Source organism: Thalia democratica, chromosome 2, assembly GCF_965202585.1.
Source record: "Thalia democratica chromosome 2, ktThaDemo2.hap1.1, whole genome shotgun sequence".
NCBI classification, from domain to species: Eukaryota; Metazoa; Chordata; class Thaliacea; order Salpida; family Salpidae; genus Thalia; species Thalia democratica.
The window spans coordinates 57,543,558-57,568,317 of NC_139166.1; the positions used below are offsets into that span (position 1 = coordinate 57,543,558).

Here is a 24,760-nt window from a genome sequence, read left to right on the forward strand (position 1 = left end):
TTGAGCGAAATATTGTTTGTGATATGAATAAAAAAAAATCACTCTACGTCCTGGAAGTTGAGAGCTAAAATTGTCTGATTAACAACTAGAGTCATAAAAAAAATCTATTAAGTGTAGTAAAAAAATAGTAACAAATAGAAACGACAAAAGTCCTAAATATTTTTTTGTTTTTCAAAAACATTAAGAGTGTTGTAATTTATAATTGACATGATAAGTGTTTTTTTAAGAGCTCTTAATTAATTACTTTTTTTTAAACAAAATCAACAGAAAAACTTTGTTTTTATTTTTATAAAAAAAATTATATATTAGTATATATAGTTTATCGTGTATTTATAAATATATTAAAAGTAAAAAAAAATCTTTAATAATGGTGTCTTTTAATTAAGAACTCCATTTCTACTTGTTTGACTTATCATTAAAAGTAATTGTACTTCGATTTCTTAAACAAATTAAAAATCAAACAAAAAAGTGATTGAAATTTTGAAATATAATTTAGTTTGTGTTAGTTATAAGCCGAAAAATTACGTAAAAACCACTAGAAAAAAATAAGAGAAATACATGAAAAAAAGTAAAATACAGCAATATCTCTTTTGTGCAAAATCAACATTTTCAGATGTTTTTCTCCGAAGTGCAAGATTGTGTTTAGTCAAACTACCTTTTTCTTTAATTAAAACTTTACAAGTTTGTTTTATTTGTTTTCTTTGAAATGTCAAACCTGGTGAGGAATGCATCGTTCTTCACTGAAGCGCCTGTCAGCCAATCAAATTCAACTGATATGCCTGTTAACCAATTACAATCCGTTATTCTAGATTTTTTCGCGGTTTTTATGACGATTGTAGCAATTGTTGGTTGCGTTGTGAACTTGGTGATTTTGGTTTTATTCACAAAGTACGTTTGTTTTGTTGTTTATTTTAAATTAAAAGAATAAAAATTCTCTATTAGCTTTCTCATATATTCACAAATTTGTAGAGGTTTACTGTTGAAGAACATCTTATTTTAGTGTTTTTTAGATTTTGTATTAGCTCTAATTTGCAATTAAAGTATAATTAATTTTTGTAGTTTTATATGTTCAAAAAACCATTGTCTAGACTCTAGAACCTGTTATCTCGGTTATCTAATATTTTTAATTCATATTTTAATAGATGTTGACCGTACTGTTTTATATGTTTACAAAATATTTTTCGACTAGATAAAAATATTTATTTGCTATATTGACGATATTGTTTATATACACTTTAGGTTTGTTAAAAATAAATTTATTCGTTTTTTTTTGTATTAAGCAATATTTTGAAAAATATGTGGTCTATAAAAGTTAATTGTTATAAATGTCTAAGATTGAAATAAACTTGATTTTGCAAATAAGCATATTTAAATAGTTTTTAATTTAAGCTATTTATCAAAAACATAACATTTTATTACTCTTCTACTTTACTTTAATTTTATCATCAAAAAACTAAACATTTACAATGTCGAAGAAAAAACTTGTTTTTTTCTCTAAGCTGCGAAGTTAGTTTTTGCTTCAGATTCGATTGAGTATTTTAGACAAGCAAACAATAACTTCAATTATATTTAGTCTGAAAAGGTGGTTTTCTTTTTGTTCAATTTTGAGTTTTATTATTCTCAACAAACTGAAATGAAGTTAGTAAGCTTTAAGTTTTTCTTTTAAACAGACTACTTTAATAAAATAAAGGATGTGCTAGTAATAAAAGTTAACTAAACGTTTACACTTAGAAAAAAATAACTTTCCGTTAAGTGAAATTTTACCTTATACCGCTTTATTGAAATCAAGGTTTTCCACAGCGGGCGATATCGCCTTACAGTTGGAGGTTACTAGCGGTCAATAACTAGTACGGGATAAAATATAAAATATTTATTTAACCAGTAAAGGGACAATGTTTTATAAAAGGGGCGACTACATTTTATAACCTATTAAGTGTGCGGTTGTAGAAAATAGTTTTAAAAACCTGTTTTAAATATTTAAAGTATCCGACTGCTACGCTTTTATGATTTTAACTTGAAAATATTATGTTTGTTTATTCTAAAATAGCTTGTTGTTATCAAAATGTTACAAACTTTAATTGTTTTGACGTATTTACATATAGGTTCTTAAAACTTTATTCATGTACATAATCCTTTACTCAAGTAACAATAACTTCATATTTCTTTCAGCTTTTGAAGAAAAAAATTGATTTTTTGATTTTATATAATAAATTTTGTTGTTTTGCTCTTCTAAGTTTTATTTACTTCAGATGTGAAAATTTTGAATAATATGATTTCTCTAATCTTTGTCTAGACATATTCTTTATTTTTACAATTTATATTACGGCACAGCATTAATAATTAACGAATTAATATGGTTTCCTTTCTTAAGTAGTATATACATTTTTTAATTTCTCTCAGTTTGATTATCTTATAGCTTCCTAAATAAAAATTAAGTTTAAAACAAAAAGAGATTATCGAAGTATATTTAAAACTAAATATGTTTTAAAAGCACTAAGTCTACATTATATAACGTTTACATTATTGTCGCAAAGTTTTTTATATATTCAATAATCAATACTTAAGATTATTAATTTTAAACATCAGAATGTGTTAAGCTTATTTAGGGTAATATATTAAGTTTAAAATTTAAAGAAGTTTGAAAATATTTAAAACTGATTTTTTTACCACCTTTAAAGTTATATTCTGTGTACATATTCACCAGGTTTTCTAAATACAAAAAAAAACTATAAACTAAGTGTCTAAAGTTATTAAAAAATGACTGTTTTCAAAAGTTTTTATATGAATTACAAAATTATCTAACATACGTAGTAATCGACTAACATTTCTTCATATTTAAACTCTTATTTTTTGCAATAGCGCAATGAATTCTTGCAAAAAGCTCAATTTCTTATCAGTTTTTTTCCAGGGTGTTCAACTCGCGTAGGAAGCAATTGATCAACTTCAACCTTCTGTCGCTGGTATTTGCAAATATCGGAATTAATTTTCAACTGCCGTTTGTCGTTAAGTCCTGCATAAACCGTAGAACAGTATTCACTCAAAACGGTATGTTTACAATTCTTAATTGATAAATTGTTAGATTCTTTTAACACATACTAGAATGTTTAGCTTTTTTAAAATTATGACATAAGTTAATCTAAACCTAGACTGTTGGTAGGAATAAAAACTTGTTATCTTAAGTTAAGTAAAGTTTTTCAAATTTTGGTTATTTAAGTATTTTTAAACGTGCATTGTAAAGCTTATAAAAGAAAACAATCTTTGAATTTGTTATACAACTATTTTAACCAGCTTTGTACTTTTATATTTTGTACATATTATTAAATATATTATTTTCAAAAGTAGTAGTAATAGTTTTCAGCATAACTCATAGATCTTTTTTAAATGCTCTAGAAACCTTGGAGTAAAAAAGCTTTTATATATTATTAAAAAAAACTACTTAAAAAAAACATTGATTAATTAAACCACAAAAAGGCATTTTGTAGTGCTTGCATTTCTTAAAAATCCTTAAAAACAATACGTTGATGTAAAAACTAAATATTTTCTTTTATGTGAAGTTGTCTTGCCTTTTGATCACCATGTTGTAGTTTGTAACCGCAAGTAAAGTTGTTATACACGATCTAATTGCACTTTAAAAGTGTTAACATTTATGTAATCTTGTAACAATAAAATTACAATAAGATATGAATAATCTAGTGTTTATTATGTTTTTGTAATAGTTGAAAAAAAAAATTGAAATTGACAAAGGAGGTAAAGGTTATTTGGTAACAAAATACAATATTAAAATAAACTATACAAAAATACTAAAAACTATTGCACAACAGTTTTACAATAACAATTTCTCTAAATATTTATTTATTTTTATACTTAGTTTTAAGCTTTTGCTACACGGAAGCTTTGTTTTATGTTTTTATATCTTGTGATACAATGTTGTTTAATATGATATAAAAAATTTTTTTATAGAAGTCACGAAATTTAAAATGTTTAAGATCTTGAGTTGAACGCATTCATAAAAATAAAGTTAACAAATATCAGAACAAATTTATTTCCTTAAATTTAAAAAACATTAACAACTAGTAGTTGTACTTATTTTTATTATTCAAGTGTTAAAGCTGTTTTTAATTTGTTTTTATTTTTAAAAACTCTGTTATCTTTAGGTAAATTTCTAAAGAAAAACATTTAGAAAAAAAAGTTTTGAATATTATGAAATTTTGTCTCATTAAGTAATTTAGATAAAAACTTAAGCTACATATTAAATTAAACACTTTATAATTTATTTTTTTGCTTTAGTTTTATGCCGCGTTGCTGTTAATTGAGTATTAAAATTTTTCAACGCAAGCAAAGAGAATTTATCTTTTAAACTCTTATAATAATATAAAATTATCTCAAATACTTTATATATAAACGACAATAAAATAAAATAAAATTTACCATCAGTTTTAAAAAGTTAAAATAAGCGCTATTAATTTAAAATTTATGTTACTATAACAAATATAATTGTTTTATAGTTTGTTTTGATATTATGAAATAAATGTGAAAACTAAGTAATTTTTATCAAACAAAGTAGATATTTTAGTAATAACTATTAAAGTAGTAATTAAAAACTGAATATTTAGAATTAACAAACTAGTAAAAGCTTTTGTAGTTACAACAAAGTACATACGTATACTGTTGAAAATACTGCATGTTTTTTTTACAAGTCGTAAAAGCTAAATTAATAATACTTAGTTTGACTAATTTAGTTTCAAAACTTTTAGGTATTTTACAACCACGCTAAGGCTAAAAGTTAAGCTTTTCCTTACTAAGTACATATTGCGCTGAACAAATAGAAAAAATAAAACAGTTAGCAGTCAGTTTCTGAATTGTTTGTTCTAGTTAAAAGAAAATAACGTCATATTAATTACGTAATTATTTTAAAATAAAATAGTAAAACCTTTAACGTAGTTTTACTATTTAACTGTGTTATCAAAAGTATTTTATTTGTTTACTGCTTGTTTGCTTACTACTTTAGCTTTTTTGTGGTATTTACACATTTTATAAAACTGTTTTTTTTAGTAATGTTTTTCTAGGTATGTTTAAATTACAAATTTACTGTTTTAGTGTTCTTTTTTGTTTTTTTCAATAAATGTTATAGCCACAAAAATGTCTAAATAATTTTCAAAACTACTTGTCTTAACTAAATTCGATCAATGAGTTTAAACTTTCCACTAAAAATACCAACATCAAGCGCCTACATAATAATTAACAGCTTAGGAGCACTTTCAAATGAATACAAAAAAATGTCATAATAAAGTTAATGACTAAAATAACCAAAATGATTCAAGTATTTAACTTTTTACAAAACAATACATTTTAAAGTTACAGTTATGTATTGATAATATATCAATCATGTAAAATTAAAAGTTTAACTTTAAAAAAACAGTAAACTTGTGACTATTTCAACCAGCATGCCACCAACAAGCATTCATGGACGGATGGTTCGCGTATGCGCAGATATACACGCTGGCCAGCATCGCAGTGGAGAGGCACAAGATCACAAGGTGCCACAGGGGGCAGTATCAACCAGAATTTTTCGCTTCGGCGGCAAAACTCGCTTTCGTATGGACTGCAGCGTTAGTTTTTTCTTTCTAATAGTTAAAATAAGCTCTATTTTTTATTTAGCTTAAACTTTCGCTTTGATAAACCATTATTCTTTCGTCCTACAAATAGCTGTCAACAGTCTTATCTAAAATTACCTTTATAAAATTACAAATTTGTAAACAATATTCGGTAAAGCACGCAATTAAATTACAACTAACACCTTTTTAATCCCGAAAGATAAAAACTAGTTTCAATCTTGTATGCTCGTATACTTTAGTAATTATTTAAAAACAATAAACAAGAATCGTATTTAAGCTTAAGTCGCGTTCAAGTAAGGATAAAATAAATGACTACTTTACTTTGGTATTTTTTTGGTATTTTTTACACAACGTTAGACTGATATACAGTATTTTAGTATAAAACTTTTTGATTCACATAAAACTTAAAGTTTTTAAAACATCTACAAAATTACATTATATATAATTTTCAATTGTTAAGCAGTTTACAACAACAATAATATTAAGGTTAGAGCAAAAAATTAAAGTTTAGGTTTTATTCAATTCTGGACATTAAAAAAAATCATTTTTATTTCATGTAAATTTTTTTTTAAACGTTCATATTTAAAAAAAATATATTTTTAGATATAGTACTTTTTTTTCAACTTATATAACTTTTAAACTCATCAAGTTAAGCATTAACGATAGAGTTCATAGTTTAATTAATATTTATAAGTAACATACGTATATGTACAAAAATAAAGAAATAATTTGTAAAATCCTAAACACGTAAATATTTAGCTGTAATAATGGTTTGTGTAAACTCTAAACACAGTTTACTGATAAAATAAATTATTCATGTCATTAGCCTAATAAAAATATAAAGAAAAAACATCAAAACAGTTTTACGTTTCAGACGTAAATAGTTATAAACTGTAAAACTGCAATGAATAAAACGTGTTTTGGAAGTAGTTATTCTAAATGTAAAGATATATTTTAATGTTTTCTTTCGAGAACTTATTAAACTCAAATAAAGTTTTTTATACTGCAAACAATTTTATTTTCGAAGGTTAAAAAATTGTAATTTTTTTTCTGTAATGCAAAGAAAAAATTGGTAAACCCAAGCACCTTTATATTGGTAAAAGGTAAAAGTTTTTTCTAAATTATATTTTATTTAACTTGAGTAAATCTTAATAAACTACTCGACATTGACATCATTAAACTTTAGCTTTTAAAAACTAAACTTAAAATAAAGTATGACTTCTTAAATAATTTAATTTATTTGTATTTACATAAAACAAGCTAATATTGTATTGTTTACTGAACGAAAACATCAGCGCTTAAAGCTGTTGAACATAAGACCTGGTGCACGTAAGAACCTTTCACTTATCGAGTTATACACTATTTGGATATCTTTTAACGTCTTGTCCAGGACAATTTGTATAACTTCATGTTAACATTGATATATAATTGCTATTTAAAAAGTTTTAAAACTATAATAGAAAATATTTAAATAAAAATGTTAACTTACAGATAAATAGCCATACAACAATTCAGATAAAAAATTAATCATTTTTATTTTCTACACGGTTTACAAAAATAAAACACACAAAGTTTACAAGAACATTAATGAAGTTTTATCAGTTATCAAAATATGTCTCTTGTTTAGAAAAAATTCTGAAATTTAGTTTGTTTAAAACAGCTTGTTTTAAAACTAATATTAAATATTTTTTTCTTTAAGCCGTATTGTTAGTTGAAATAAATAACTTATACAGTTATTGACTTGAATATTTTAATTTAACTTTCAACTTTGTTTAGTTCATACAATAGAAAGTCATAATATAAATATTTTCAAATAAAACTTGTTTTTTTTTTACAAAAAAGAAATATAATAGACTAGAGCTTAATAGCAAGATTTAATATTTATGTAACTACAATTAAAAACAAGAACTAAACATTATTCTAAATTTACGACTAATTAAACATTTCATTTAAGATCTGCATCATTATTTTGAAATAAATATATTTCAAACGAAGTTATTGAAATACTTGTTTTTGTTTTTAGTCGTATTTATTCTTTGTTTAATTTTAAAATAGCAACTAATAAAGCTTATTTAAAAAATGAAACATTTTAAGCTTATAAATCTTAATGTTTTTTTAACTTAAAAATTAAATTTAATTTTATTAGTGTTTAAGTTAATGATGTGTTCCAAGGTTAACAAACTTACGTACTAGAATTTTTCCTGATATATTTTTAAGTATTTTAACTTAAATATACTTGTTAGTTATTTTCTTTTAGTTTGCTTTTTGATATAACCTAAATACCGCTTAGTAGTTTTGTGTTTATTTAAAGAACTACAAACCTTTATACTATATGTTTATGAACTTTACGACTATAAGCATAAAAGTAATTATAGATATACATACGATAAATTTAAATGTTTGAATTAAATATAATTTTTAAACCTACTTAATTCAAATAATAATTACTTCAATAGTTTTATTTTAACATAGTGGCTTGCTGTCGGCACTACCCTACTTTGGTTTCGGCGAGTTCGCTTACGACAAACTTCACATTCACTGCACTTTCAACTACTACCAAAGCGACGTTTCAACTGAAAGTGACACTTCAACTGTGGTCTTCGTTGTTTTCATCGTGACTTGTGGCTTCATCGGTCAGTTGAAATTGTCGTTTAACTATAACTAATCTACTAAATATTTTTTACTGTTTACGATGAAAAGTAAATTCAAAGTTTTTCACTTGAAAATTTTAAACTCCAAAGATTAAATAATCAATTATATGATTTCTTAAAAAAATATTTAGGCAAGTTATGGTAGTAGAAATTAAAATTAATTAAATAAATTTTTTTTTATCATTTTTAAACTTAGTATAAAAAAAAAGACTAAAGTTAAGTAGTTTTTACAACTAAATACATTGTCTATGTTAACGTTTTTACACAATTCTAATTCTACAAGTGATAGAATCAATTGATTTGTAATGCTTGTAAATTTGCACGCGTAAAAACAGTTCTTTAAACCAACTAAAACATTGACAGTTGATTCTGAAGCTTATCACGACCATCATCTAGCTTACAACTTTTTCTGCTACATATTAAACTAAAAACACCCTGTACATTATGATATAAAATACTTACAACAGCGCCCCTGCTGGCCATAACCTTCTGTTACGTCATGATCGCGCGCACCTTCCGCAATGTTACGTCACAGTTGAGTCACGAGAAGACGACGGCGAGGCGGGAGAAGGACCGGCAGCGGAACAGCAAGCTGTTCAGGACCACGGTGAAGGCAGTCATGGCTTTCGTGGCCGGTTGGACGCCATACGCCACTATCGCGTTCATATCCGCACTCGGATACGTTAGTTTGTTTTTTTAATTTATGAAAATATGTATATATTTATTTTTAAAATAAAAATCAAGACTTTTTTCAATATTGCTAAAAGATGTTTCGTTTTTTACTTATTTTGTTTAATTAGCAAAACAGGTGGTTTTTGTTTTACATTTTAATTAATTGTCACCATTGCGTTTATATCTACAGTCAGGTATCTTAGTTTCCTTTTTGTATTTATTATAAATTAATAGTTAAAAAAAAATAAATGTTTTTTAAAATCGTTTTTTGTGTTATCTTTTATTTGTAGTATGAGTTTATTTCTAAAATAAAACAGACATTGTTTTACATAATTACAAGTTTAATGTTTTAATATCGAATTATCCTCAGAAATAAATATAAATAAAAGATAATTTTTTACACAACTTAACTAAATTTGCAAAATTATTGAATAATTTTTTTTTTAATTAGTGTGAATTTGTGTTTGTGTAATATATTTGTTGCTGTTTTCAACATTTTAATGTTTGACCAAGTTTTTTCAAATACTTTTTTATAGTGTTTTATTTGTAAACGTATGTGCTTATTTACATCTTAATATGTTAGTGCTTTTGTATTTTCTTTGGCTTTATTTACAAGCTATCATTGCTATAGAGGCTTTGCTATGCTGTTTAAAATGGTTCGTTATAATTATAGTTTTTGTACTTTACTTAAATAATTTTACTAAACATATGTTACAGTTTTAAACTTTGTTTCACGTTATGCTATTATTTCAGTTAATCTTCAGTAATAAGCAATACTTTCTCTATGTTTTTTAACTACAAAAACAAAAAAAAATATGTTTCATTTATTATTTATATCATGTAGTGTGAACAGGGCTTTTAAGTTACTGGTTCGCGTTTATCAAACATGCTTTTTGTTTACATTCACACATAGAAAGTGGTATAATGTTTTCTCTGAACTCTGTAAAAGTTAATACAAGTATTTTTTACTTATATATAAACCTTTATTAAGCAGCTCTAAAGTTTTTACTTTCAACGCAAAACCTTTGTTGCGTAAAAATAAGTATGATGTTAGTTTACAATTCTAATTGTTGTTTATTGTAAACCATAAAGTAAGTTAATGTTTATATTTTATGTAAAATGTGTTATCGAAAACACTCAATTTTAGTTGCTGGACTTAATTACGTTTTTTGTAGTGTTTTTAGCAGTTACAAAAAGTTTATTTAACAAAAGCAGAACTATTGTGAGAGTGTTTATTGTTCTAATTCTATATTTTTATAAAAAGTTTTTAGCTGATTCTCTAAACAACTAAAAATTTCTAAAGAGGTATTCTTAAAAACTACTTAGTAAAATTAAAAACAAAAACATAAAGTTAAAGACTGATGAATTTTAGTTATTAAAAATGTGTATTTAAAATAATTACAGAATGTATACAAAACAAATAGAACTTTTTTTGAAACTTTTTACGTTTTAAATAAAAATGAAAAGCAGTTAGCTCCTAATATGAATTTATTTAGTAAAACATTTATTTCATAACGCAGAAAATCTCATTTAAGGTTTTGGTATTAAACTAAGCATGGATAACTGTTTAAATTTAACTCGTTTATTTTGTTATAGTTGTTAATAAAAATATTAAAATAGTTAGTTACAGTACAAACGAATTATCATTTTCTTTTACTACCAATCATTTTTAAAATTTTTTATTTCAGTCTCTTTTGATTGGTTGAAAAGTTAAAAAGGAAGTCTTTTTTTTTTGATAAACACTGACATTTTTATAAATAAATTGGACTTCCTTAGTACGTAAATGAGAGAAATAAACTGTAAACATTTTCTAGATGCTATTTTAGGAGCACTTTCACCACATTCTCTTTTAGTCGAAGTTCCTTTTATAAAAATAAAAATATGCTGATCTATACAAACAAACTGTTTTTAATATACGTTAATAACTACTAACAAGCTACTTTAACTGACTTTTTTGATTTTACACCGTTTATGCGAACTTAATTGTTTTAATTTCTTAACTCTAAAAGTTACAAAGCTGGAGAAAAATGATTATTGTATTAGGATACAAATGAAAAAGATACTCGAATGAAAAACACAGCCTTTCACAATGAGTAAAAAAAAAATATTTTTATTACAAATACAATAAACTAGTTTAATGTTTCTACTTCTTTACTATTTACACTTGGAGAACAACGTTCAAGTTTAAACTTGTCAAATAATTTTAAAAGCTAATAGAATAAACAAATGAAAAACACGGGTAAACCTTATAAGAATATTATAAAAATTCTGCTTTTATTTTCACAGGAAGTAACAGGTGAAATTCAGCTTGCAGCTTCGATCGCAGCGAAAACCTCGTCGACAACCAACGCGCTTGTGTACGCTTACGGCCATCCCGACTTCAAAAAGTACCTGAAGGGGAAACTTTTCGGAAAAGACCAAGGTGCAGAGCTTGATGACGATTGAAAACTTTGAACAAAAAGTGTTTTTTTTTTCTATTAAGAACTTTTCAGCTGAGCAAATGCGTCTCCCCTGTCAGTGTTTATAACATAAACGCTTTTTTTTTACTAAAACACCTAAACAACAATACTTCTATGCGCAAGTAACACTTTTGTACAGTTATTTTTTAGTCTTCGGCGGTCACAACTAAGCATATGGTCACGCTCTTAGTATATTGTTTGCGCATAAAAATTTTTTTGCAGATCGTGCAACGACGTAGTAATTTATTGTGCTTCCTTGCAACTAAGTGACCTGGTTGCACATTCGATAAAGCCGACTTAAAACATGTTCATTATTGAACCATGTTGCAGAATGTTTTGTTTCGGTAGAGATTTGGGGCGCATTGAGTTTTGGTTAAAAACTTTTTTTTTTTGGTTGACTATTTGTTACGAGTAACACTTAAAAACTAGAGAAAAGCAAAATTATAATCTAAAACTTAAAGTTTTTCAAACATAAAAATTTACAATCCAATATACATGATACTTACTATCACTCACTAAGTATCCACTAAGCAGCTGCCTTCTAAAGTAGTTTTTAACATTTTACAACGTTCAGTAAGTAAATAAAAAAATTTATATTTCTTTTTCTCGTATCCTACTTCGGACTTGGTAATTTCAAGTTCTATGCTTTTATTGTTGACTTAAAAATCGAAAATATGTACTAATTTTTAGTGTGAAACTATTGCGTAAAAAATAATAATTACGTGATTTATTTTTTACTTTTAATTTACTTCTACCGTTTATTGCTTGTACAATTATCTTTCTGTGTAGATCTAACATCTTTTATTTTAGAATATGAAACTTGAAGGGCATTTCGGTTTCTACTTAACTTTTTGCTTCTTCACGTTGTCAACTTAATATAAAGAGGGTCAATATATATTTACATGAAAAAAAACGTAAAGACTTGCCCGTTTAATTATTAAATTTGCTAAGTAGAAATATAAACTTTGTACATAAATGCTTTTGATTAAGTGTCGGCAAAGCAAAAACTTTTGGCCTGCAACGTGCTTTGTCGATAAAATAACAACATTTTTTTAATAGAACCAAGTTTGAGGTTTAAATTAAGTCTATTGTTATTTTATTTATATTGATTTTTTAGTAAACTGCTGCGTATTTAATATTGCTTATATCTGTAAAAATTCTGCACTCACACTTTCTCTTTAAAAACTTACAAAAGTAGTTAAGTCCGCTTAAAACTTTTAAAACAAACTTTATTTTTTACCATAAAAGACTGCCTACTCTTCTTACATATATATTTTTAATGCCAGAATTTTAAAGACTAAAGTTTTTTCGTTGTAAAAGTATTTACTTGAATAAAAAATATTCTAATAAAAAAAATAAGTTCAGCTCTAGTTTTATACAACTTTACTTTCAAATGCTTTAGTATCAGGTTTTATGCTGTAATACGTTTACAAGATTTTAAACTTGCTTTCTTAGTACAGACTGAATTTATGTAAGAATGTAATTTGCTCACTTTGTTATGTAATTCAGGTGTTATGTTAACCAAATAACATTTTTAGACGTATATAAAGTAATTTATACATTAATAAAAATGTGCATAAAATATAGACAAACTAAAAAGGTACTAAAAAAAATGCAAACTTATATCAAACAACAACAAACCTCATCTAAAGAGACCCTGAAAATTTTCAATGAGCGCTTTAGATATAATTTTAAAAGACTTTTCCCTTTATAAGCTTATTCTCTAGTTTTAGTTGTAATTTTTTCTGTTTATTTTTTTAATGAACTTTTTTGAACAACTGGTATTTTTTACTGCGATTATACTTACACATTCTCTATTTGAAACTTGACCTGTTGTTTTTAGGACAAACTCTTTTTTTTTTTCTGTAAGTTTGTAACTACAATGTTTTATTCGACGAACTAAAGTTTTTTTGGTTTTTTAAAATATCTTCTTGGGCTTTAAAGTTTATAAAAAGAGTTTTTTCTTTTGTTTTCATTGACTATTAACATAATACTGCTTTCTTTTATTTACAAGTGTTACAAACAGTTTAGTTTTAAAAGCTAAAATTTGAATTGTTAATGAACGTTCCAATAAGTACGTTGCTTAATTATTTTTTTAAAATCCTTACATCGTGCTAGTTTTTTTGCGAATGACGCTAAGAGCTTTTATACTTAATGGTTTTGCTATTTTTACAATATTTTCAATTTTACTTTTAAATTCTGTAAAGTCTATAAACATTTTTTCCGGTTCAGTTTTTTTGTAAACTGTTTAAAGAAGTTGCTTGAAGTAAACAAAATAAAAGTTATTCAAGTTATAAATAAAAGAACAAAAAAAAATGATTTTTTTTATATTACATTGTTTTAATTTAGCTAGTTAAAACTTTATTTCAAGCTAAAAATATAATTGTTAATAATATAAAATTTTATAAAAACCTAAGATTACATATTTTTGTTATTAATAAAAAACTCACAATTAGTCTTGTGTTAGAAATTAAAAACAATAGTTTACACTGAATATTATTTTCAGTGTTTGAATACAAAAAATGTTGATATACATGATTTTTGAAAATTTCTTAAATTATTTTTAAGTTTTGCAGAATTTATTTATCGATATGATATGATTAAGATTGCCACTAAATTAACTAAACACCTCAGGCAAACTTTGTTAAGTTTTTAAACTTTCAAAGATGCTTCAAAGTATAAATCAAACTTACTTACCTGGGTAAAATGTTGTTTAAAACTGATTTCATTTAAGTTTTTATTGTTCAACTTTAACTTAAATTAGTAGGTACCAGTGGTGTAGCGTGGTATTTTGGTCAGGAGGTGCGCAATTTTTTTTTCTCAAAAAATCCCCTAAAGTAAAATCTTTGTAATTAGCTATAAAAAGATCTTTTTATAAGTAATATAATTAAAATAAATACATTAAGTAAAATAAGTTCGAAGCAACTGTTTTTAAAAATACTTATATATTACAAAATTAAAAATTAGAAAAAGTATAAACTTTATTAGAATTATTTATATTTGCACAAATGTAAGCTTACTAAATAAAAATTGTTTTTACTACTTACAGTAAACTTTATATTTTGAAAAATTAATATATTTAATAAAACGAAAGTATATGTTTTATTTAAGAAAAAAATATCAATCTCTTAAATTTACAATATCTAAATTTACAATACAACAGTGATAACAACACCTCATTGCATATTATGTGTTGCACAAAATTATTTTTTAGTAAAAAAAAGCGAAATGTTATGAATAGAATAGATTGCTAACAATTTGCTATTATAATGTTTTTTTTTATTGTATAAGGATTAAACTGTGAAAGTTTGAAGAAGATTGCTTGAAAAATGTAGGAGGAGATAGATTTTATGCAAAATAGTCTTTTTTCGCTCTTTTAGTTTTCCCTTCCTATAGGGAACCTATTATGCGGCCCAACTTTGACTGGTCATATCTCAAAAAAAATACAAATTTTCTAAAACCATAAAAGGCATCTTAAAGCTTAGAAAAAATTCTATAAAAAAAGATCAACATCTAACAAACATATTTTTCAATTCAAGCTTTTGAACTTTAGATAATTTTCCTATCTGACATGTTTTTAGAGTTGCAACATTCCATACAATATTGCTTTGCATATTTTTTTAATAATAATCTAAAAACTAATGAAAACAAATTTTACTTTTTTTCTAGTATTATAAAACACATTTTACAAAAAAAAATAATTAACTTTGAAGATATCAGGATTGCCTTGCCACTCTTTGAGTCAAAATAACTATCCTGAGTTAGTTTAAAAATGTCATGTGTCATCACAAGCACTTTAAATTCTTTTAAAGAACTTTTTTATTGTTTTTAGAACTAATAGAAACTAGGCTTTATAACAAAGCTTTTAAAAACACTAAATCTACCCTGAGTTAAAAAATAACAAGTCTATCTTTAGCCAGCCTGAGCTTAAAAATACTTAAAGTATTCTGAGTTGACCTGATTTTTACTGAGTCATACTAAAGTTTTTCAAAACTTCATAAAATCTTGAGTTATCCTGAGTGTGTGGAAAGATTTTATTAAATGTTTCTGATACAAAACAAAATGTTTAAAAGATAAATTTTTAAGGTCAACTCTTTCAATGCTTTTAAAAAATCACAACAAGTATAACTATTCATTTATCTCAAAAACAGTTTTTCTAACATCTTTTGGGAAAAGTATTTTTTTAATACTACAAACAGTTGGTAGAAAAACATTTTTGAATACCATTTAAAATTTGATTTAAAACTAAATAAATTTAAATTTAAAATTAATCAATTATGTCTTTTAGATTAAAAATTGATTGTAAAAAATAAGTTTTACAAGTTACTATAAATTTATTTATGATTTGACTGAAGAAATTTTAAAATAACTTGCTACAAAAATTTATTAGTTTTGAAACTTTATGGCTGATAGAATAACAAAGTTTGATTTGTTTGTTATCTTAATAAAAAAAGAAACTACTTTTAATAGAAATTTTAAGTTTACGGTAATTTAAACAATACATTTTCTATAGTGAGATTAAAACTGTAATCACAGTATGAACTGTTTGTTTATTATTTGTTTTAATTTATTCCTTTTTTTTTCTTTTTTTTTATTATGTTGTTAATATTTTTTTAACTCTTATTATCAATTTATTTTTGTTTTATTAGCAGTTATTTATTGCTATTTTTACTACAATTTGTTTATTCTTGAATCATTTTTACTGTGAAACAGGTTTAGCTTTATGGTTTGTTAAGAAAATGTTAGCATTTGTCCTTGTAGAAAAATCTGTCATAAGGTTATACTACTGCGGTGCACTAATTAGTTGCGTACTGTTTGAGTGTAAATTCTTATGAAGTTATAAAAATTTTCCTTTTGGAGTTTTTCATCAACATCGGTGCGCATTTGCAATTACGCAACGAATCAGTATACTGGGTAATTTCCCTAACTTGTCACTAATTGGTATTCGAAATTTCGTTTTACTTTTCGAATACTAGATAAATATAGTTGAAAAAGACAAATTAAGCAGATAAAATAAACAATAAAGGATAAAAATATTACTTTTTTTTTGGGTGGTACGCTTGCGCCAGCGTCCCTCCCCACTCTACGCCCCTGATATGAAACGATACGACCGTTTGTGGCTAAAGTCCGATAAATTGACGCAGCCAACTCGTTCACAGCCCAACGTCTAAGACATTGTCAGCTTATTGCAAAATTTTAGTTAACGCTCATTTGATCAGTTTTAAATAGTATTTACTTTGGCCATCAATAATAAATAATGAAGTTTACTATACGACCATTATCTATTTTTATGGCTCTACCCACAAAGGATTGCTTCAGTGCATATGCAATTTAGCCCGTTTGGTTTGATCTCAACAGCGGTTTTTCGCCTTTATGCCTGCCTGATGAGTCCTAAACTATTTCACGCATAAACTAGTTCACTTCACACATAAGTGTGAAGCAACAAATTTCTAGCGAAATCGTGTAACTTTCTTTGCACAGTATGAATCGATCATTCCCAAAGTAAATGATGTCGCCCATTTAGATCCATTTCAGTAAGCAATAACTACTATGGTTACGAAAAAGTAAACGAATAAACAATTAAAAGAAAAGAAGCAATATTTTAAATTTATTTTTTTAAAAGGTCATTATTCAGGAGTTTTGAGAAAATCTGAAATAAACAGATTTTAAGTAAATAAGCAAAAAAATTTATACGAAATTTTATTAATAAACAAATTAGTTATAGAAATTTCAAAACGACCATCATGAATGCGTAAAATCAACCCTATCTGCAGAAGTAAAGTATAAAGGCTAAGTAAATATGTTTGATTATTATAACGAGCAAACATTTGTATTCAATAAATTCTGCTCAGTTTATTTACTAACGTATACTAATATTTTTTAGATCGATGTATGAATGTCAAAAGGAGCTTCTGACTTAAACATAAAATTAAATTTGTAAATGTAGAAATAAAAGAGACTTTGTAGTTTCATATTTTATTACTATTATCTAGATCAGGGTTTCCCAAACTTTTTTGCTAATGGCCCCCTTTAAAGAGTTTGAAAAAGTAATGGCCCCCTTCTACATATAGATCACTCATAAACTACGATAAAATACACATAAGACCTTTTTTATTTTGCTCTTCATCTGAAACTCAAGAATACCTAGTGTAAGTTTCTAAACTACCATAAAATACACATCAGACCTTTTTTTTTTTTTGCTCTTCATCTACAACTCAAGAATATCTAGTGTAAGTTTCAAGTTATGGCCTCATGGCCCCCCTGTGGCTCCTTTACTGCTCATGGCCCCCCCTCTTCCCCCTTTGCTGCTCATGGCCCCCTGAGTATCTGTCATGGCCCCCTAGGGGGCCACTTGGCCCACTTTGGGAAACCCTGATCTAGATACACAGACAATGTTACGAAGAAGTTGCAAAATTTATTGTTTTGTTTTTAAATAATTATTACAAAAAAAAATTGAAGCATAAATGGAAAAGTTTACAAAATTTTCCGTGAATTCAAAAATAAAAAAATTAGTCAAATAGTTGTACGCTAAGTGCTGTTGTCAATTTGTATAGGAAATTGTGTAGACACATTGCTCATTATATATACGACATGCAAGCATTATTATGTTTAGATTTATATATTACAAAAAAATCTACTTATAATTAACTGCAGTCGAACAACTGTTACAAAAGTAAAACAGTTTAAGTGATAGTAAAATCTAATAGACTTATGTTCACTTTGAAATAACGATGTTTTATTACTTAGTTTGTACTTTAACATTTAATTTTAGATGTTAACTATTAAGTAGTATGGTTTAGAAACTAAGATATAAACTAAGTATAAAACTATAAAATAATGTCTCAACGTCTTTAAAGGGGCCATATCTCGAAAAGTTGATCAAAGTTTTAGACTAGCTTAGCTCAATAATAAGATCTTTTCACACTTTTACACTTTTTAGTTTTGAAATAGCGTATATTTGTGGAATTATATTGGGATAGAGTTTGTTATTTTTATTATTTTCAATTTCTTTTTAGAAGCATAATTTGTTTAATCTACAGACTTCTTAGTGAATTTGCTCTATATAAGCTTTAGATAGAAATAACAGAATCGAGTGTTAAATTTCTAAAAGTAACAAGAATATTTAATAAATTTTTACAAGTTGTTTCATTTCAGTTATACAAATAGACTTTATTATTAAAAAGCGAGTAATAAACTTCAACTTAATTATGATTTTACACGTTGTATTTAGTTTTATTAGAGAAAAAAAAAATCAAAGGAGAGAAAAAAAGGTAATCTGAACATTATCTGCACTATCACTCAAATCTAGTAAATAACAGTTGTTTTATTAATAAACCGATAAAATCGTTAGGACAGTAACTTTAAGTTCTATTCATCTTCTTGCGAAAACTATTTACTACTGTTTTCAAGAATAAACTTTTTTTTGTTTTAGTATATGTTGTATTTACAAGAGCTTGTTTTCAATAATGTATAAAATTTCCTGTTTATGTTAAGTTTACATGGTTCCCACATATTCTTGCAAAATCGATACTTAATCGAGCTAGTTTATAAATAACAAAAACAATGAAGTAACACATCCAGTACTTTACAAATCTAACAATCATACTATATACCTTTATACATATAACAAATTGCATACTTTATAAATTTTTATTAAATAAAAAAAAACCAGTGTACAACCAAGGTATTATAAAAAAATTATCAAAACAAAACATATGTAATTTATAACTTACTTATAGTTACTATAAACGAGATAAAAACTCGTAATCGAAATATATCGTTGCGTAATCGTTAGAAAATTGCTCGATTACAGCTTTGAAACGAAGAAAAATGTCTTTTTCAATTTCAAACTTTGCGGTTTGAAAAAGGGATCTACACTAGAAAAAGGGATCTACACGATCTGTTTTCAACATGACATGAGCTCCAACTAGGCTTTGCTGAGTTCTAATCTTCAGCTGATCCCAACCAGATCCATTTTTAAACTTGACAATGGCTCCTTTGCAGAAGTTGGAAAATGCTAACTTCAGTTGTTTACAAATTTCAAACAAATCGTTGAATAACGTTTCCATACAGCTTTTTAATTCTTCATGGAACTTGTTGTAGATGTCTTTGGAAGATGATGTAAGAAAATAACTGTTACGCAAGTCTGACGCAAATTCAGCAACAAATTTTGTACAATTGCATTTATTTCTACAGTTGCATTCCTTGCACAACTTTTGATTTTTGTTTTTTACTAAACAAACAATTGGTTTAAATAACTCTTTTTTAACATCTTTATGCCATTGAAAAAACTTTGGAATGTATTGAACTGAAGTTTTGCTAATTGTATACGAATTTCATCAAAACTTTTTTCATAATACTCGAAAAAGTTGGACTGCTTTTCGGATCTTGCTTGAATATACATAAATTCCTCATTTTTCGATCCTTTCGGATTATTTTTAAAGTTGCGTCTTTGTTTGGTCCTTGGGAGTCCTTCGCGGCGAATTACAGGACCTCTTTGAATTTTATACAAATGACTGTGTTTATCAGTTTTTGTTTCGGTTTTTTTACGCACAGGAGTTTTTCTCGGCTGTTTAATATCATTTTTAGGAGTCTCTTTTGAAATTTCAATGTCTTGGTGGAAAGCTTCTTCCAGCTTTTTAATTTCATGTTTTTGTGTGTCTTTTACATTTCTATTCTCCAGCTTAAGAACCTCTTTCGGATATTCAATTCCTTGTTTAGGAGCTTCTTTCGAACTGTTATGCTCTTTTTTGAGAGCTTCTCCTTGAATTTCAATCTCATCTTCGAGAACACCATCCTTATTTTCAATCTCATGTTTAAGATCTGCATATGAAGCTTTTGCATTTGAATTTTCCGGGACAACGTCTACAGCTTCGCCTTTGCATACTAAATTTTCTTCTAAAAGCTCCTCATTTTCATTGACGGAATCTTCAGACAGTTCAGATTCTTCCACAGATTTTGAACCACTGACTTGAGATACTTCTTCGAAACTTGCGGCGTTTCGCATTTTATCCACCTGAGACTGATTTTTAATTCCCACGGAAGTTTTGCTGCCGGAAGTTCCATCACTGGTATTCCCATTAGAATCGTCCAACTTCTTGTTGTTCGGTGGTTTCCCTGCTCCCAGTGGCCTTGTTTTATAGATGATGAAAGCTGAAAAAGCGCAGATTGAGGCGAGTTCTACCCACCCCACTTTGACTTTTACTTTGAAAATAAACATTTACCTGTGATTAGAACTGTAAAAATAATAATATTATTATCAAAAAATTCTAATAAAATTTTTCAGATGTAATAATGAAAACTAACTCTAAGAAATAAACAAAAGGTAACATATGATTTTCTATCAATTTTAAATAAAACTAGAAATTTATTTTTGTTTAAATTATCAAAGCTGTTGACAAACTAGGGTCAAGGAAACTAGGTTATACTTTGAGAATTTAATATTTTAGTTGAGCACGTTTTCATCAAAACACTTATTAACGGCGAAAATCATAAATTAAAGTACAATGTACCGCTGTTTCTAGGTGAACTTTTTTGTACATTAAGAACAATTATTAGTTAGAAAAGCAAATTGTGGAACAACACTTTGTAACTAATTTTAAAAATAGTCAAGAAAAACTTTTATATTATTTTCATTAAAATAAATATTTTAAGTTTTATGTCTACAGTTTAATAACCTTTTATACAATCTTAGTGTTTTTCAAGTGCGTATTTAAATTATTATTTATAAATTTTATAACTATCCTACTTTATCATTAAACATAGTTTAGTACATAATTTTAGCAACTGATAAAAATTTTGTATAAAATAGTATAATATTAGTTTCAGGGTTTTAAATTCAAAGTTAAAAATTTTAAGTTTTTATGAAATACTGTTTACAAATATTAGGAAAAAATTGTCTATACGTCTAATGGACAAAAATAGAGTTTGTCAATAGTTTTTTGTTGATTATGCACAAACCTTTGTACTTAACTATTTACTTTTAATAGGAATTTAAGGTTTACAGCACTTTTCTCATAATAAATACTTTTAAATAAACAAAAACACATTTTTCAACTGTATTAACTTAATGTATATTTTATTTATAACCACTACAAATTGTTTTTTTAAACTTAAGAGGTTTTACAATAAAACACATAGTTCTACGAGATTTAAATTTATTTTATTTGCTTAAAAATAATATAAAAAACTAATTTTACAAACTGAATATAACTGTAAAGAATTAAGAGAATCATTAATGAAACTTTTTCTTTTTGAATAGTTTATTTTGATTATAAGTAATAAATTTTTAAGAAGTTTATAATGATTACACACTTAATTAAAAAAAGTAATGTATTTTACTAAGTTTTTTGTTTAAACAATGGATCACTAATTTTACCAGTTGATCTTTTAATATAAAAAATATTCTCAATGTAATTAAACTGATTGATGTAAATATGTTTTTACATATAATCAACATCCCTTGACTATTTAATTTGCATCCAAAGTTTTAAAATTGTCAGTTTTCGATATTCAAATTCATTTTGAAACAAAAAGAACTCACATAACTGCATAGTGCATAAAAATATATAAAGACTTATATCCTGCTAATTTTAATTTAGTATAAGGGTTTCTTGACCTCTAATTCAAATAAATTTATATAAGTTCAAAACTCAAGGAAGTTTTCTTTACTAATTACCATTACACATTGTTATGATTTTATTCTAAACAGGTGTAAAAGCAAATTTTGTACTTCAAATTCTACGGTAAAAGTTATTTACTAAGTGACAAGTGCTAGTTTTGAGCCTAATTTTGAACAAATAATTAACATATTTTTTTTGTAAATGGATCTTGTTTGTGTTTGTAGACTTTTTCATGTGTTCAAAAGTTTTAGTTAACAATGTTTTATTACTGAAGGGTATATATTTTATGAAATTTTTCCGGACTGTAAAATTTAACTTTATATGTAGCGTAGTAGATTTACTATTTTTTATTTGCAATTAAGACTGTAAATAAAGATTTTCGGACAGCGTATTTTAAAAAGCTAAAGTTCAAAAAAAAAAAACATTTAAGTCTTTTCAAATCGGCTATTTAATGAAAAACCATTTAATGAACACTTACGTGTGCTGAATACTATATAAAGTAAAAATATAAAGAATATTAGTTATATTTCAAAAAAATCATTCGAAATAGAAAGTTATTTAAAATGGAACTTTTAGGAATAATTTTTTTTGCGCTTTATGGGACCGACTAATCTTCTATGGTGATGTAAACAATGTATGAGGAAAAAATTAGCGACACCGCGTTGTTGGAAAACCTGTACAGTTACTTAATTATTTTGTTAGTCTTAAAACAAAATCTGCACAACCTCTGGTCATTTAAGTGATTTTTAGTGCCACCTAGTGGTTAATTTTTTTAATTAAACATTTATACCAATTTTTTACAATGCAACTTGCTGTTCCAGTACGCACTTTGAACACAGCGCAAAAGTGCGTAGTCTAGAGCCAGGTTAATGCAATTTAATTTCTTATTTTCAAATTACGGTTCAAAAACTTATTAAGGCTGTAGTCATAAACGGTATACCCATATTTTAGTTCTGTTAACGGAAAAAAGTCCTAGAACGTGTCAAAGTCTATAGTTTTACAATAATTTTGTTGTTTTAAGATTGTGAAACCAATAAAACAAAAGTTTAATGAAACTGAACTTAAACGTGATTAATACAAGAGAACTATATTTAAAACCTATACGTTATCTACTTAATTCCTAATTAAATTAACTTTTGTAGATCTTTATCACTAATATCAGTGGGCAATAACTATTATGGATACGATAAAGAAAAAGGTAAAATAATTAAAAGAAAAGGATCAACATTTTTTATCAATATTTTTTTTTTACGCCAATTGTTTAAGTGATTTTGAGAATATCTGAAATAAATAGGTTTTAACTAAATAAGCGAAAACTTTTTATACGAAATTTTATTAATAAACAAATTAGTTATAAAGTTTCAAAACGACCTTCAGGAATGCGTAAAATCAAGCCGATCTACACAAGTAAAGTATTAATGAAAGTTTAAGGAAATATGATAGATTAGTATAAGGAGCAAACATTTGTATTAAATAAATTATGCTCGATTTATTTATTAACTTATGCTAATATTTTTAGTTCGATTCAACGTTTGCAAATCGCACCAATTTTGACAAAAAAACTTAATTTTAACAGATTGCAAGTGTTTTGCTTGAAATTTCTGTTTTAACAGACAATGTAACAAGACTATCATTAGGAAAAAAATTATAGTTTAAATGAAAAAGTTGACATTTTTTTTTTGAAGTCAGAAATATTTAAGTTTGTCAATTAGTTGTACACTTAGTGCTATGGCTACAATAGGAAATTGCGTAGACACATTGCTCATTATATATACGACATGCAATCATTATTATTTTTAGATTTATATATTACAAAAAAATCTACTTATAATTAACTGCAGTCGAACAACTGTTACAAAAGTAAAACAGTTTAAGTGATAGTAAAATCTAATACACTTATATTCACCCTGAAATAACGATGTTTTATTACTTGGTTTGTAGTTAAACACTAAATTTTTGACATAAAATGTGGAGGAGAAATATTTTTTAAATTAAACAAACTTTAATATAAAGTAATGTACTAATGGCTTTTAAGGAGCCATGACTCGATACGTTTATCGAAGTTTAGACTAGATTGGCTCAATAATAATGTATCTTAAAATTTCACACGGTAAATTTTAAAATAGCGCATATTTGAAGAACTTTATGGGGTTTTAATTGGTTAATTTTGTTCTTTTTATTACATTTTTAGAAGCATCAATTTTATTTGCTACAAACTTCATATTGGACTAGTTCTATATAAGCTTTTAAAAAATAACAAAATTGAGCATATTATTTTAAAATTAGCAAGAATATATAAAATACTAATATATTTATTTTTAAACTCAGATTTAGAACCGGCTATTTTAGTTACTAAATGGAAATTTAAAAAATCTTTATTTAGATTAAAAACGTTCAGTTGTTTACGTGTATTTAGCTTTATTTCAACTTTTATAATTAACTATAAAAAGAAAAAAGATGATTTGAACAACATCACATTTATTCTAACTCATTTAACAACAGTTTGTTTATTTAAAATATAGGCCTATAAAATCTTTAGCGAAATAATTTCAACTTGTTACGAAAGCTGTGTTACTACCACTTTTTAGAGTTAAGTTTTTTTGTTTTAATATTTGTTTTTGAGTAGTTATAATTACAAAAAGTAGTTTAAATTATATTTTAAGTTTACTGATTATGTAAAATAAACATTTATTTCACGTTTAATTTTAAAATATATACTTTTTCGGACAGATTTTATAAAT

At 25.7% G+C, this 24,760-nt stretch overlaps 1 protein-coding gene across 1 annotated transcript; it reads left to right on the top strand.

Moving 5' to 3' along the window:
• Positions 1-706: 706 nt before the first annotated feature.
• Positions 707-11,383, top strand: LOC145828779 (rhodopsin, GQ-coupled-like). Its single transcript, XM_082936530.1, has 6 exons — positions 707-888; positions 2,909-3,045; positions 5,444-5,609; positions 8,088-8,248; positions 8,734-8,948; positions 11,225-11,383. Exons 1-6 carry the CDS (start codon positions 707-709, stop codon positions 11,381-11,383), a joined length of 1,020 nt encoding a protein of 339 aa, XP_082792656.1.
• The last annotated feature ends 13,377 nt before the right edge of the window (positions 11,384-24,760 follow it).